The 14,009-nt window shown below is 42.4% G+C and overlaps 2 protein-coding genes across 2 annotated transcripts in view; both read left to right on the forward strand.

The window, feature by feature from the left end:
- The window catches only part of LOC129100093 (nuclear factor 7, brain-like), a 3,472-nt gene extending 2,187 nt beyond the window's left edge, over positions 1 to 1,285 (forward strand). Inside the window, exon 2 of the mRNA XM_054609617.1 lies at positions 1 to 1,285. This exon is cut by the window's left edge and continues 864 nt beyond it. Within this exon, the coding sequence (XP_054465592.1) occupies positions 1 to 519 (519 nt within the window). The 3' untranslated portion in view covers positions 520 to 1,285.
- A 1,638-nt stretch (positions 1,286 to 2,923) lies between these two features.
- LOC129099402 (fibroin heavy chain-like) lies at positions 2,924 to 8,261 on the forward strand. The gene is given in 5 exon segments (XM_054608634.1): positions 2,924 to 3,229; positions 3,979 to 5,025; positions 5,252 to 6,534; positions 6,723 to 7,915; positions 7,918 to 8,261. Coding segments are annotated over 5 exon segments (4,041 nt in total). The 5' UTR covers positions 2,924 to 2,929; the 3' UTR covers positions 8,136 to 8,261.
- The last annotated feature ends 5,748 nt before the right edge of the window (positions 8,262 to 14,009 follow it).

The following is a 14,009-nucleotide window of genomic DNA, read 5'->3' on the forward strand; positions in this document are numbered from 1 at the left end:
TCCACAAGATCAGGCCAAAACACAGCCTTTGGCTTTGGTACCCCCAAAGGATCATGCCAAAACACAGGCCTTAACTTTGGTACCCCCAAAGGATCATGCCAAAACACAGGCCTTAACTTTGGTACCCCCGCAGGATCAGGCCAAACTGCAGCCTCCTCATTGATACACCATGTATTCAGTGTCAATACGTTCACTTCAGGGCAACATTACTGGGAGACCGAGGTTGGACACAGGGACTATTGGGAACTAGGGATAAAAGATAATTTCCTGAAATACGACGGCCAGAAATATTCCACCTGTAGTCCCAAAAAAACCACAGAGCTAGCACCTGGAGCCAGACCTCGAAAGATCGGCATTTACCTGAACTGCGTTTCCAAGAAGCTCTCCTTCTACAATGCAGACAACATGACACATATTCACACTATGTGCTCTGGTCCCATGACCACGCCAGTGTCAGCGTATTTTACCATCAGAGTCAGAACACCTGATCCTAACCCTCTGACAGTGTGCTGGTACTGAGGTCAAGATGGAAGTTGTCTTAGTCTTAGTTGTCTTATTATTGTTATTGCACTCTCTATGACCATTTTTTTTATCAGAGATTGTATATATACATGATTTTTTATATTGAATTCCTTAATACATTTATATCCATATGTATTCGTTGTGTTCTTCATAATTCCCCATGTACATGTACATATTGCCAGTTGGTAGCTCCTGATATTGTTTGGAGTGAGGCTTGGATGTGTCTACGATGCCGTGGTTGTGGCCACGCTCAAGGGTGGGACATTCAGCGAGTCTGTTTGGTTCCTCCACACCTGGCAGGGAGACAATTTGGCCTTGACGTATCGTACCGTCTCTGAAACAATCAAATGTGTTGAAAACAGTGTTGTGAGCCCTCTGAAAGGCAGAAGTTCCTGACAGAATGTGATCATGACATTGTCTTTTTTAAATAGGAAATAATTGTATTGAATTTCACATGGCTTAGTATATGTATATGTTGCCATTTGCTGTCTGTCTATCACATGTGAGTCTAAAGGTAAGAATAAATAAACATTATAGCCAGCAAAGTTCAATAACTATTTACATTACAGAAGCAGAATAAAATGTATAAAAAAATGACTATTTAACTATTTAATGTGACTGGCTCTACAATTTTCCTTCACAGTGATGCTGAAACACATTATTAGTCTTATATACTGTTGGAAAGAGGAGATGCGTTGCTCTCTAATAATATCAGTATTACTTTTTGTACTCCAATTATTAAGCAACATACGTCAGCGAGTCATGATTTTGAGAATAAGGCTTTCAAAGTTTGCAGTACTACTTTTAGCTAACTCAAATGAATCATGAACCATGAAACAAATTCATCTAGACACACAACACATATATACACACTTCCATTATTCATGGAATAAAGGCTATATTGCGGAATATATTGACTAGTCGCACAGCATACAGAATACCATAGAAGAGTGCAGTCACTGCAGACTCAAAGCTATAATGCGTTCACTACACAGCTTTCTTTTTTACGACCTTTTTACGTTTCTAATTTAAAAATAGTTTTCACTGAAATTACCAATTTGTATGGCAAACTATTTTTTAATATAATTAAACGGATTCCTAGAAGTGACAAACAAATTCCAACACATTTTGGACACTAAATGTAGTTTCTCCATTACACACTTAATAAGCAATAAGATTGTTTTTCAGATTCAACATCACACTAGAAATTGTTCGAAGGCCCAAACCATCGCGTTCCAAAGCATTGTGAAGTCCTGAAAACGTGTCCACCTGCCTTTCAATGTATAAAGAACAAAAAGCAATGAACGGATGCAGACGATTTCTGTACGTAATGTGACAACCCACGTAGGCGCATAGAATCCTTCACTACTTGATACTAACGGACCCTTTAATGAAAGGATCCACAAAGCCTTACTGTTCATTATGTCATCGTCAGAACCATAAAACCTCATCATTACATCAGCGAATGCATTCACATGCACACGTTACTATCAAAGATGTGTTAAGACAGATAGCAAAGCCAGTATTCACACGAATGTGACCGCTGGATTGTGAATTCAGAATTCACCTTTCTTTCCCCTCCAATGAAATACCTGTTACTTTGGCACAATCACCTTAATCAAAGAAATATCACTTCTTACTTCTGGTGAAAGTATCAATAATGAAACCACACAGGTTTAGATCCAAATTTTCGCAAAACAATTTTAACCAATATTCTGAAAATGTGCAAAGAAAATGTGAATTATAATGCATTTCTATCCATGTTAGTATTAGGAGTTGGTTCATCAAGATAAACAGCTGGTGGCGCTATTGCTCCATTCAGGTGCCATTTAACCACTGAGGCAGAAGCGAACATGACAAGATGATGTTATTAAAATCATCATATCCACATACTGCACATCTGATTTATACTCATTCATGTCCGTCTGACAGGAGTGAGTGATACAAGGAGTGTAGCTTTTTGTGTGTGTTTGTGTGTGTGTGTGTGTGCGTGCGTGTGTTTGTGTGTGTGTGTATGTATATGTGTGTGTGTGTGTGTGTGTGTGTGTGTGTGCGTGTATGTGTGTGTGCATATGTGTGCGTGTGTGTGTTTGTTTGTGTGTGTGTGTATGTGTGTTTGTGTATATGTGTGTGTGTGTGTGTATGTGTGTTTGTGTATATGTGTGTGTGTGTGTGTGTGTGTGTGTGTGTGTGTGTGTGTGTGTGTGTGTGTGTGTGTGTGTGTGTGTGTGTGTGTGTGTGTGTGTGTGTGTGTGTGTGTGTGTGTGTGTGTGTGTGTGTGTGTGTGTGTGTGCGTTTATGTGTGCGTGTGTGTGTATGTGTGTGTGTGTGTGTGTGTGTGTGTGTGTGTGTGTGTGTGTGTGTGTGTGTGTGTGTGTGTGTTTTCAGGAAAGTGAAACTGAGGGAAATGAAACTGAAGGTTTCAAAACAACAGTCTGGCGGAGTGATACTAAAGTCACACCGAGGAGCCATGGCGTCCGCTGCGTACTCCGAGGATCTGACCTGTCCCGTCTGTCGCACCTTCTTCACGGACCCGGTGACTCTTCTCTGCGGTCACTCTCTCTGCAGGGAATGCATCGCGAGTCCGCAGTGTCCACAGTGTCCGCAGACGGCCGTTCCGACGGAGGAAGGGTGTCCTCCGTCTAATCTCATACTGAAGAGGCTGGCTGAGAAGATAAAGACAGAGAATGGGAGAGAGAGTGCGCCTGTATGTTGGTGATATTCATAACATGCTATGTATCAAAGTTATCAGAGATGCAGATGTTGATTATTTCATGTTGGCCAACATCCTGAACATTTGTCCAAAGTAGACAATGCATCAAATATTCATTAACAAATACATCATTCTATTGGCGTGAACTTCCTGATTTAATATTTATATATATGTATATGTGTATGTGTAATTTTTTTTTTTTTTTATTTTTAAACATTTTTAATGTACGATCATCTTTTTGCTGTTGTAATCAAGCGGCAACCTCCCATTCTGCTGATTGAATCCAATGCGGAAGTTGCAAAAAGAACCCTGATTGTATAGAAGTCTATGAGAAAATGACTCTACTTCTCTCTTGATTTATTCCCTCAGTAAACATTGTAAACATGAGTTTATCGTCTTCTTCAATACAGCATGATGTTCATTTAGTAAATTATGCTCCATTTAGAGTCAAATAGACCATGAAGCAGAGTATGCTTTAGGGCGGGGCTACTGTATATGACAGGTCGCTGCCGATATCAGAGCCACATACATCTACATCAATCCTCCACGTTCCAAATATGGTAACATCCATTCATCGGTTGAAAAAAAAATGAAATGGCAACGGCCGTAATCCAAGATGGTGAGGGTGAAATCTCTGAAATCAAGGCTTCAAAACAGCAGTCCACTAACGAATGAGTCAAAATAACTACAACCATTTCTTATATGCATTCTATGATTATAATTTTTATTTTTATTTTTCACAGGCGTCTGAGCTGTGCTCTGAGCTTGAGGAAAAGCTCAAACTGTCCTGCGTCACAGATCAGCAGCTAGCTTGTATCATATGCCAAGACGGGGAGAGGCACAATGGGCACAAGTTCAAACCCATCAAGGAAGCAGCCGCGTCCCTAAGACAGCAGCTGGAGGAGGGCGTGGAGGGCCTGCACGGCGACATTGTCACTACGGAGAGCCTCGCCCACGCACAGAGGGCAGAAATGGCAAAAACCAAAGATCCTTTAGTTACCCCCAAAGGATCAGGCCAAAACACAGGCTTTGGCTTTGGTACCCCTGCAGGATCAGGCCAAAACACAGGCTTTGGCTTTGGTACCACCAAAGGATCAGCCCAAAACACAGGCCTTGGCTTTGGTACCCCCAAAGGATCAGGCCAAAACACAGGCTTTGGCTTTGGTACCTACAAAGGATCAGGCCAAAACACAGGCTTTGGTACCCCTGCAGGATCAGGCCAAAACACAGGCTTTGGTTTTGGTACCCCCGCAGGATCAGGCCAAAACACAGGCCTTAACTTTGGTACCACCAAAGGATCAGGCCAAAACACAGGCCTTGGCTTTGGTACCCCCAAAGGATCAGGCCAAAACACAGGCTTTGGGTTTGGTACCCCTGCAGTATCAGGCCACAACACAGGCTTTGGTTTTGGTACCCCCAAAGGATCAGCCCAAAACACAGGCTTTGGCTTTGGTACCCCTGCAGTATCAGGCCACAACACAGGCTTTGGTTTTGGTACCCCCAAAGGATCAGCCCAAAACACAGGCTTTGGCTTTGGTATCTACAAAGGATCAGGCCAAAACACAGGCTTTGGTACCCCTACAGGATCAGGCCAAAACACAGGCCTTAACTTTGGTACCCCTGTAGGATCAGGCCAAAAGACAGGCTTTGGCTTTGGTACCCCCCCCAAAAACAGGATCAGGCCCAAAACACAGGCTTTGGCTTTGGTCCCCCTGCAGTATCAGGCCACAACACAGGCTTTGGTTTTGGTACCCCCAAAGGATCAGCCCAAAACACAGGCTTTGGCTTTGGTACCGCAAAGGATCAGGCCAAAACACAGGCCTTAACTTTGGTACCCCCAAAGGAACAGGCCAAAACACAGGCCTTGGCTTTGGTACCCCCAAAGGATCAGCCCAAAACACAGGCTTTGGCTTTGGTACCCCCGCAGGATCAGGCCAAAACACAGGCCTTAACTTTGGTAACACCAAAGGAACAGGCCAAAACACAGGCCTTGGCTTTGGTCAGGCCCCCCTGTAGTACAAAGGATCAGGCCAAAACACAGGCTTTGGTTTTGGTACCCCCAAAGGATCAGCCCAAAACACAGGCTTTGGCTTTGGTACCCCCGCAGGATCAGGCCAAAACACAGGCCTTAACTTTGGTACCCCTGTAGGATCAGGCCAAAAGACAGGCCTTGGCTTTGGTACCCCCAAAGGATCAGCCCAAAACACAGGCTTTGGCTTTGGTACCCCCGCAGGATCAGGCCAAAACACAGGCCTTAACTTTGGTACCACCAAAGGAACAGGCCAAAAGACAGGCCTTGGCTTTGGTACCCCCAAAGGATCAGGCCAAAACACAGGCTTTGGCTTTGGTAGCTACAAAGGATCAGGCCAAAACACAGGCCTTGATTTTGGTACCCCCAAAGGATCAGCCCAAAACACAGGCTTTGGCTTTGGTACCCCCAAAGGATCAGCCCAAAACACAGGCTTTAGCTTTGGTACCCCTGTAGGATCAGGCCAAAAGACAGGTCTTGATTTTGGTACCCCCAAAGGATCAGGCCCAAACACAGGCTTTGGCTTTGGTACCCCCAAAGGATCAGGCCAAAACACAGGCTTTGGCTTTGGTACCCCTGCAGGATCAGGCCACAACACAGGCCTTAACTTTGGTACCCCCACAGGAACAGGCCAAAACACAGGCTTTTGCTTTGGTACCCCCAAAGGATCAGGCCAAAACACAGGCTTTGGCTTTGGTACCCCTGCAGGATCAGGCCAAAACACAGGCCTTGGCTTTGGTACCCCCACAGGAATAGGCCAAAACACAGGCCTTGGTTTTGGTACCCCTAAAGGATCAGCCCAAAACACAGGCTTTGGCTTTGGTACCCCCACAGGAACAGGCCAAAACACAGGCCTTGGCTTTGGTACCCCCAAAGGATCAGGCCAAAACACAGGCCTTGGTTTTGGTACCCCCAAAGGATCAGCACAAAACACAGGCTTTGGCTTTGGTACCCCCAAAGGATCAGGCCAAAACACAGGCTTTGGGTTTGGTACCCCTGCAGTATCAGGCCACAACACAGGCTTTGGTTTTGGTACCCCTAAAGGATCAGCCCAAAACACAGGCTTTGGCTTTGGTAGCCACAAAGGATCAGGCCAAAACACAGGCTTTGGTTTTGGTACCCCCAAAGGATCAGGCCAAAACACAGGCTTTGGCTTTGGTACCCCCAAAGGATCAGGCCAAAACACAGGCTTTGGCTTTGGTACCCCCTTTGGAACAGGCCAAAACACAGGCCTTGGCAGGATCAGGCCAAAACACAGGCTTTGGTTTTGGTACCCCCAAAGGATCAGGCCAAAACACAGGCTTTGGCTTTTTGGTAGGCCAAAAGACAAAGGATCAGCCCAAAACACAGGCTTTGGCTTTGGTACCCCTATAGGATCAGGCCAAAAGACAGGCCTTGGCTTTGGTACCCCTGTAGGATCAGGCCAAAAGACAGGTCTTGATTTTGGTACCCCCAAAGGATCAGGCCAAAACACAGGCTTTGGCTTTGGTACCCCCACAGGAACAGGCCAAAACACAGGCTTTGGCTTTGGTACCTACAAAGGATCAGGCCAAAACACAGGCTTTGGTACCCCCACAGGATCAGGCCAAAACACAGGCTTTTGCTTTGGTACCCCCAAAGGATCAGGCCAAAACACCGGCTTTGGCTTTGGTACCCCGCAGGATCAGGCCAAAACACAGGCCTTAACTTTGGTACCACCAAAGGATCAGGCCAAAACACAGGCTTTGGCTTTGGTACCCCCACAGGAACAGGCCAAAACACAGGCCTTAACTTTGGTACCCCCACAGGAACAGGCCAAAACACAGGCCTTAACTTTGGTACCCCCACAGGAACAGGCCAAAACACAGGCCTTGGCTTTGGAACCCCCAAAGGATCTGGCCAAAACACAGGCCTTGGCTTTGGAACCCCCAAAGGATCAGGCCAAAACACAGGCTTTGGTTTTGTTACCCCCACAGGAACAGGCCAAAACACAGGCCTTGGCTTTGGTACCCCCAAAGGATCAGGCCAAGACACAGGCCTTAACTTTGGTACCACCAAAGGAACAGGCCAAAACACAGGCCTTGGTTTTGGTACCCCCAAAGGATCAGCCCAAAACACCGGCTTTGGCTTTGGTACCCCCGCAGGATCAGGCCAAAACACAGGCTTCAGCTTTGGTACCCCCAAAGGATCAGGCCAAAACACAGCCTTTGGCTCTGGTACCTCTGCAGCATCAGACCTTTTTGGTACCCCCTTTGGTACCTCCGCAGGATCAGACTTTGCCTTTGGTACCCCCTTTGGTACCTCCGCAGCATCAGACTTTGCCTTTGGTACCCCCTTTGGTACCTCCGCAGGATCAAGCTTATCCTTTGGTACCTCCGCAGGATCAGGCTTATCCTTTGGTACCTCCGCAGCATCAGACTTTGCCTTTGGTACCCCCCCAGTATCAGGCCAAAACACAGCCTTTGGTACCTCCGCAGGATCAAGCTTTGCCTTTGGTAACCCCGCAGGATCAGGCCAAACTGCAGCCTCCTCATTGATACACCATGTATTCAGTGTCAATAAGTTAACTTCAGGGCAACATTACTGGGAGACCGAGGTTGGACACAGGGACTATTGGGAACTAGGGATAAAAGATAATTTCCTGAAATACGACAGCCAGAAATATTCCACCTGTAGTCCCAAAAAACCACAGAGCTAGCACCTGGAGCCAGACCTCGAAAGATTGGCATTTACCTGAACTGCGTTTCCAAGAAGCTCTCCTTCTACAATGCAGACAACATGACACATATTCACACTATGTGCTCTGGTCCCATGACCACGCCAGTGTCAGCGTATTTTACCATCAGAGTCAGAACACCTGATCCTAACCCTCTGACAGTGTGCTGGTACTGAGGTCAAGATGGAAGTTGTCTTAGTCTTAGTTGTCTTATTATTGTTATTGCACTCTCTATGACCATTTTTTTTATCAGAGATTGTATATATACATGATTTTTTATATTAAATTCCTTAATACATTTATATCCATATGTATTCGTTGTGTTCTTCATAATTCCCCATGTACATGTACATATTGCCAGTTGGTAGCTACTGATATTGTTTGGAGTGAGGCTTGGATGTGTCTACGATGCCGTGGTTGTGGCCACGCTCAAGGGTGGGACATTCAGCGAGTCTGTTTGGTTCCTCCACACCTGGCAGGGAGACAATTTGGCCTTGACGTATCGTGAAACAATCAAACGTTGAAAACAGTGTTGTGAGCCCTCTGAAAGGCAGAAGTTCCTGACAGAATGTGATCATGACATTGTCTTTTTTAAATAGGAAATAATTGTATTGAATTTCACATGGCTTAGTATATATATATATATATATATATATATATTTATATATATGTTTATATATATATATGTATAAAAAATAAGTAAGAATAAATAAACATTATAGCCAGCAAAGTTCAATAACTATTTACATTACAGAAGCAGAATAAAATACTATTATTAAAATACTACTAGACTATTTAACCATTTAATGTGACTGGCTCTACAATTTTCCTTCACAGTGATGCTGAAACACATTATTAGTCTTATATACTGTTGGAAAGAGGAGATGCGTTGCTCTCTAATGATATCAGTATTTCTTTTAGGTAACTCAAATGAATCATGAACCATGAAACAAATTCATCTAGACACACAACACATATATACACACTCTATACCGTTCTGTCTTCACACATCAATTCATGGAATAAAGGCACTCGCCCCCCATACTCATGTGTATGCTTATCATCATCATTAGTTGTTGCAACCCTTTAATATAGTGTCATAAAATCTCTCTGTTTAGTTTGCCATTATGGGGTCATAAAAATGTCATACAAATATCATAGTAAAGTATGTCATAAAAAAGTATCATAGTAAAGTATGTCATAAAATGTCACAAAAAAGGTCACAATATAATATGACATAAAAAGTATCATAGTAAAGTATGACATAAAGTGTAATAGAAAGACATCATAGTATAGTATGACATAAAAAAAGTCATGAAAAAAAAGTCATGGTACGGTATGCCATTCAAAGTGTCAAAGTATAGTATCACATAAAATATGTATTAAAAAAGTTAAACAGAAATCATAAAATGTCGTAAAATGTGTGTAAAATATAGTTTAGTAAGCCATTAAACATGCTAAAATAATATGTCATAAAAACGTCATTTAAAAAGGCATAGTGTGGTAAAATAAGTCATAGAATAGTATGACAAAAAAGTTTAATGTGAAAATATCATTATACAATATGCCATAAAAAATTACTAATAAAATAATGGAATGGTTTGTCATTTAACAGTTGTAGTATTGATTAATGGACCTGTGGCATAACACCCTCACACACCTTACAGCTGTGTCCTAGTCTTTTTTGGATAAGCACATACTGTCCCTCCTCTGTCTTACATGAGGAAAAACTATAAAGTATTTTGTATAGCCCAAAATCACAAATCACAAATTTGCCTCAGAGGGCTTTAACAATCTGTTCACATGCGACATCCTCTGTCCCGGAACCCTCACATCGACACAGGAAAAACTCCCCTAAAAAAAACCTTTAACAGGGAGAAAAAAGGAAGAAACCTCTGGGAGAACGACAGAGGAGGGATCCTTCTCCCAGGATGGACAGAATGCAATAGATGTCATGTGTACAGAATGAACAGCATAACAGAGATACAACACATTCAATGTATATGACGTAAATGATTCATATAATAAAAGCAGCAAGCAAAGTAACAAAGGATAAAATTAAGACTACTTATAATAACAGCAGCAATGACTATAGTATAATTATAATAATGATATAGGGAATAGTATTAGTAATGTGACTAATAATAATAATAATGGAAGTAGCAGTGGGTGTCAGCCGGGTCACGGCAGGAGGCACGACCACGGGCCAGGTACCACATAGTACAGACATCTAGCTAGCCTACAGCCTGGACTAACGTTATGTGCTTATTTCGTAACTTCTTATGTACAACTTGAACCTCTCTCCTATTTGCTGGTTGTCGCAGGTGAAAGTACAACGACAATTCTGTGCTATTTGTGGTAAATCTTTTAGGCATGGGGGAAAAATAGAGAAATATGCCATTGTTAACAGTATTTCGAAGGAAAACAAAGCGGATTAAGTTTGGACACACTCAAATAAACACACAGTAAATCAAAGAAGAAAACATTCAACCAATAACATCTTGTTTTAACAAAGAGTGAGAGTCCTAGTCAAGCAGAATAAATAAGTCCAACTAGCAAATGTCCAGAACTCAGAGGTTGTAAGGCACTATTGTCCTGTTGTTCTTGCTTTGAATCATTGTTTTGAGGTGAACTGGAGTGGCCTTTCTCCCTTTATTGTATTCTCCAATTTTGGCACTGAAGATTTCATTTATCACAAAAGTTCTCCTAATTAAAAAAAAAACACAAAAAAAAAATTAGTCAAATGGGTTACAGCCCATATTCTTTTTTCCATCCATGTTCCTAAAAACAATCATTATTTCTGAATATGTGGATATACCTGTTCTTGTACAAGGTGGTATTGTGTGATTCTTATTTACTAGGTTCCAATTAAGGAAAACTTGCTTGTGGACATCATTGCTCTTATTACTGCACATGTGTAAGCCTTTGCACTGTTCAATAGAGTCCATCATGCTCTGCAGTCATCAGATCAGTCAACTATGTTCACAGGAATACGCATAAAACAGACACATTGAGATTTGAAATCTTTGAGCTGTTCTATTACCACACTTTTAAAGATCTTTATTTCAGTTGGCCAGCAGATACCTTCACTTATTTGTTACGTTCTAATAATACACCCTTTATGAAGGGTTTATAGTAATTAATAAATGGCTGTGGGTCTCTTACTATCATGTCGGCAGCACTAAGCCCAGGTCTTCCGTTGTATTAATGACATATCAGTATCATATATCAGTCAGTCGAGGAAGGTCCCTTTCCCCTTAAACAACTACGGCTCCTTCTTGGAGAAGCTGTAATCCATCAGGGTGTGGTAGCAGTCATCCTCCACCTGATGGTGCAGCAGAACCAACTATAGCAGGGAATTAGGAAAAGAGGAGTTAAACCTGGAGGTGATTATGGACCTCCATGAGAGCAGATGCCTAACTTGAATTGTTTTAGTGGAAGAACCCTTTAACGACTTTTATATCTGACAGCTGGTGGTAAAGTGAGCTATAAAGTCTGCCGTTATGTTACAAACACATTGTGGTCTGGATGCTCCGCGGCTCTTTTTCAGCAGCTAAGTGGTTGAACTGTTCTTTGGAGGAATGAAGGAGAAGAAGATGTTATCCTGTAGTGATGCTGTCCTTTTTAACATGGCAGCTAGAAGCAGTGACAAAGAGCCTGCTGCACTAACTACACTAAGATGGAGAATATTATCTCCAACAGGTGGAGAAAGAAATCTCCTGTGTGTCCTAAAACAGCAACCGGCAGCACGAGAGCACAGAGAACCCTGGTGATACATTTTGGAATATAATTTGGGTCACAGGGTCACATAACATGGAAGCTATTTGAAATGAATTGTCCTAAAAAAAATATCATATAATATGGTATTAAATTTGAATCATTGGGTCAATTGAAGATGGGGTGTTGCTATATACTTCAAATGAATTATTGGTATTTCCTTAATAATACAAGATTATGTCATGTAAATAATCCAGTGCCTCGTTAATCATTTTATATATATATACGGTTATGGTTAGGGACTCTCTCTCCACCTCCCTACACTTGTGTCTTGAGTGTAATTCATTTACCAATGTATACAATTTGTATTAAATGTGAGTCACTGGGTCGCTAAAAATCATGAATTATTTTAAATTAATTCACAACTCAAAATCTGCACTACCAAAACGATGAGGACTAAAGGGTGAAACATTATTACACACAGCACACTCATACACCCCGCCCCCCCAGGTAGACATGACATACCGCCGTCTTGTTTTCATTGAATTGTCTTTAATCATCGAAAGAAACTAAACAAGTTAAAAGACATGGCCGACCACACGCAGGAGTGCATCAGCAGAATCGTCATTTGGCTATATATATATATATTTAAAAAAAAAAAAAAACAGCACATAAAAGGTTGGTCACAAAAAAAAGTCTTAGATGTGGAGTTTGGATCCAGTGATGTTGCTATGGGATACAGATGCACAGGTATTCAAATTCACATTTTCCTTTACCTAAAGATTCCTATGAATGAGTACTCACACAACCCAAAGGTGTTGCTCAAGCTGGCTAAAAATCATGCAGCAGGCATACACAATTGCAATGTCAGCACGAATATTAGGCCTTATCTAATGACTATGTTTGTGTAGATGCATTAAGTGTACAGTGAAAGTGTAAATATTCCACTGTGGGGTGAAAACATCCTCTTTCTATGAGTCTATCAGTTTTATCTTCTTAACGAACTTATGGACTAAAGCGTTTTTTTTTTTTTTTTTTTTTTTTTATTGTACACACTAACAAAAGCTGTACCCTGCTGAATACAAAAGAAGACAGTACATGTATGACACAGAAAAAAAATAAAAATCTCAACGTTAAATTACAAAGCTCAAAAAATAAAATGATATTCTATTTTAAAGAAAAAAAAAAAAAAAACGGAATAGAAAATTATATCTACATCTGTGTATAAAAAAAATGAAAGATTATAAGTTAGTTTGTTTTTCAATATGGAAACCTATATTCATTGTTACATATCTAAGGTATGCAGACACGGGTCATCCAGCAAGAGGGATTCTGTACTTTGAAGTCTTCTAATACATTAGATGGCTGACGGCTCTTCAACAGACACAGTGACCTGCACACATCACACGTGAGAGGATTTCCGTTGCCGTTTGACCCGGGGCCTGTTTGAAATGTCACAGTGGGCTGTAAAACCCTACAGGGTAGCAGCGAGCGGACAGCGCGTACCCCCCCCCAACGCTCAGTTAAGAGCACGGGGAACAAGAGAGCAGCAGAGAGGCAGGCTGAACTTAAAAACTGCATAATCATTCTTCTGCACACATACAACTGGAATGATTAGTGTCATTTAGATGAAGTCCGTGGTGTGTTCAACTCCACTTTTGTGGAGCTCGGACCCCCCCCCCCGGAGTTTGTATGTTCTGTTAGACCAATCGGTTCTCTCTGAGGGAGCACAAGGACAAATGAGGTGAAACAGAGAAACAGAGAGGAGGGATACTTCACCCTCGACTTCCTGCGCTCCTTGCCCACAAAGCCTAGAGGTGGTTGAATGCCGTGTCCAAACTCTCCGCCTTCAATGAGTGCACCCCATTTTGACGGGAAATGTCAGGGCCATGAAAAAATGATGCTGGAATGAAGATTTTTTTTTTTTTTTTTTTTAATAAGGCCGAGTAAAATGTGTGTGCACACTTTGAATAAAAAGAGCAGAGATTAAGGGACACAGGTTAAGGCACCTTGGAACCCTGATGAATCCGAGGCACATTCCAGGACAGGAAGTCTGAAGTGACCTGGGGGGGGGGGGTATGGTATGGTAGGCGTTGATCCACTGTGGACGTCTCTGCAGTGTCCCACCACCATAGTAGGTGTCCGACTGTGTTGAACTCTTCATCTCCCGTTGTTCTCCGCCTCAAACATCAGACGCCCCAGGAAGACCAGCATCTGCCTGTTACAGCAACTCATGATGTGTGTGGGGGGGGGGGGTCTGCAGGGCGCTTCACTTTCTGGCCTGTGCATTTACAATCATGCAGAGTTAAAAAAAAAAAAAAAAAAAAAGGACG

The sequence above is a fragment of the Anoplopoma fimbria genome, chromosome 12 (genome assembly GCF_027596085.1).
Source record: "Anoplopoma fimbria isolate UVic2021 breed Golden Eagle Sablefish chromosome 12, Afim_UVic_2022, whole genome shotgun sequence".
Classification (NCBI taxonomy): domain Eukaryota; kingdom Metazoa; phylum Chordata; class Actinopteri; order Perciformes; family Anoplopomatidae; genus Anoplopoma; species Anoplopoma fimbria.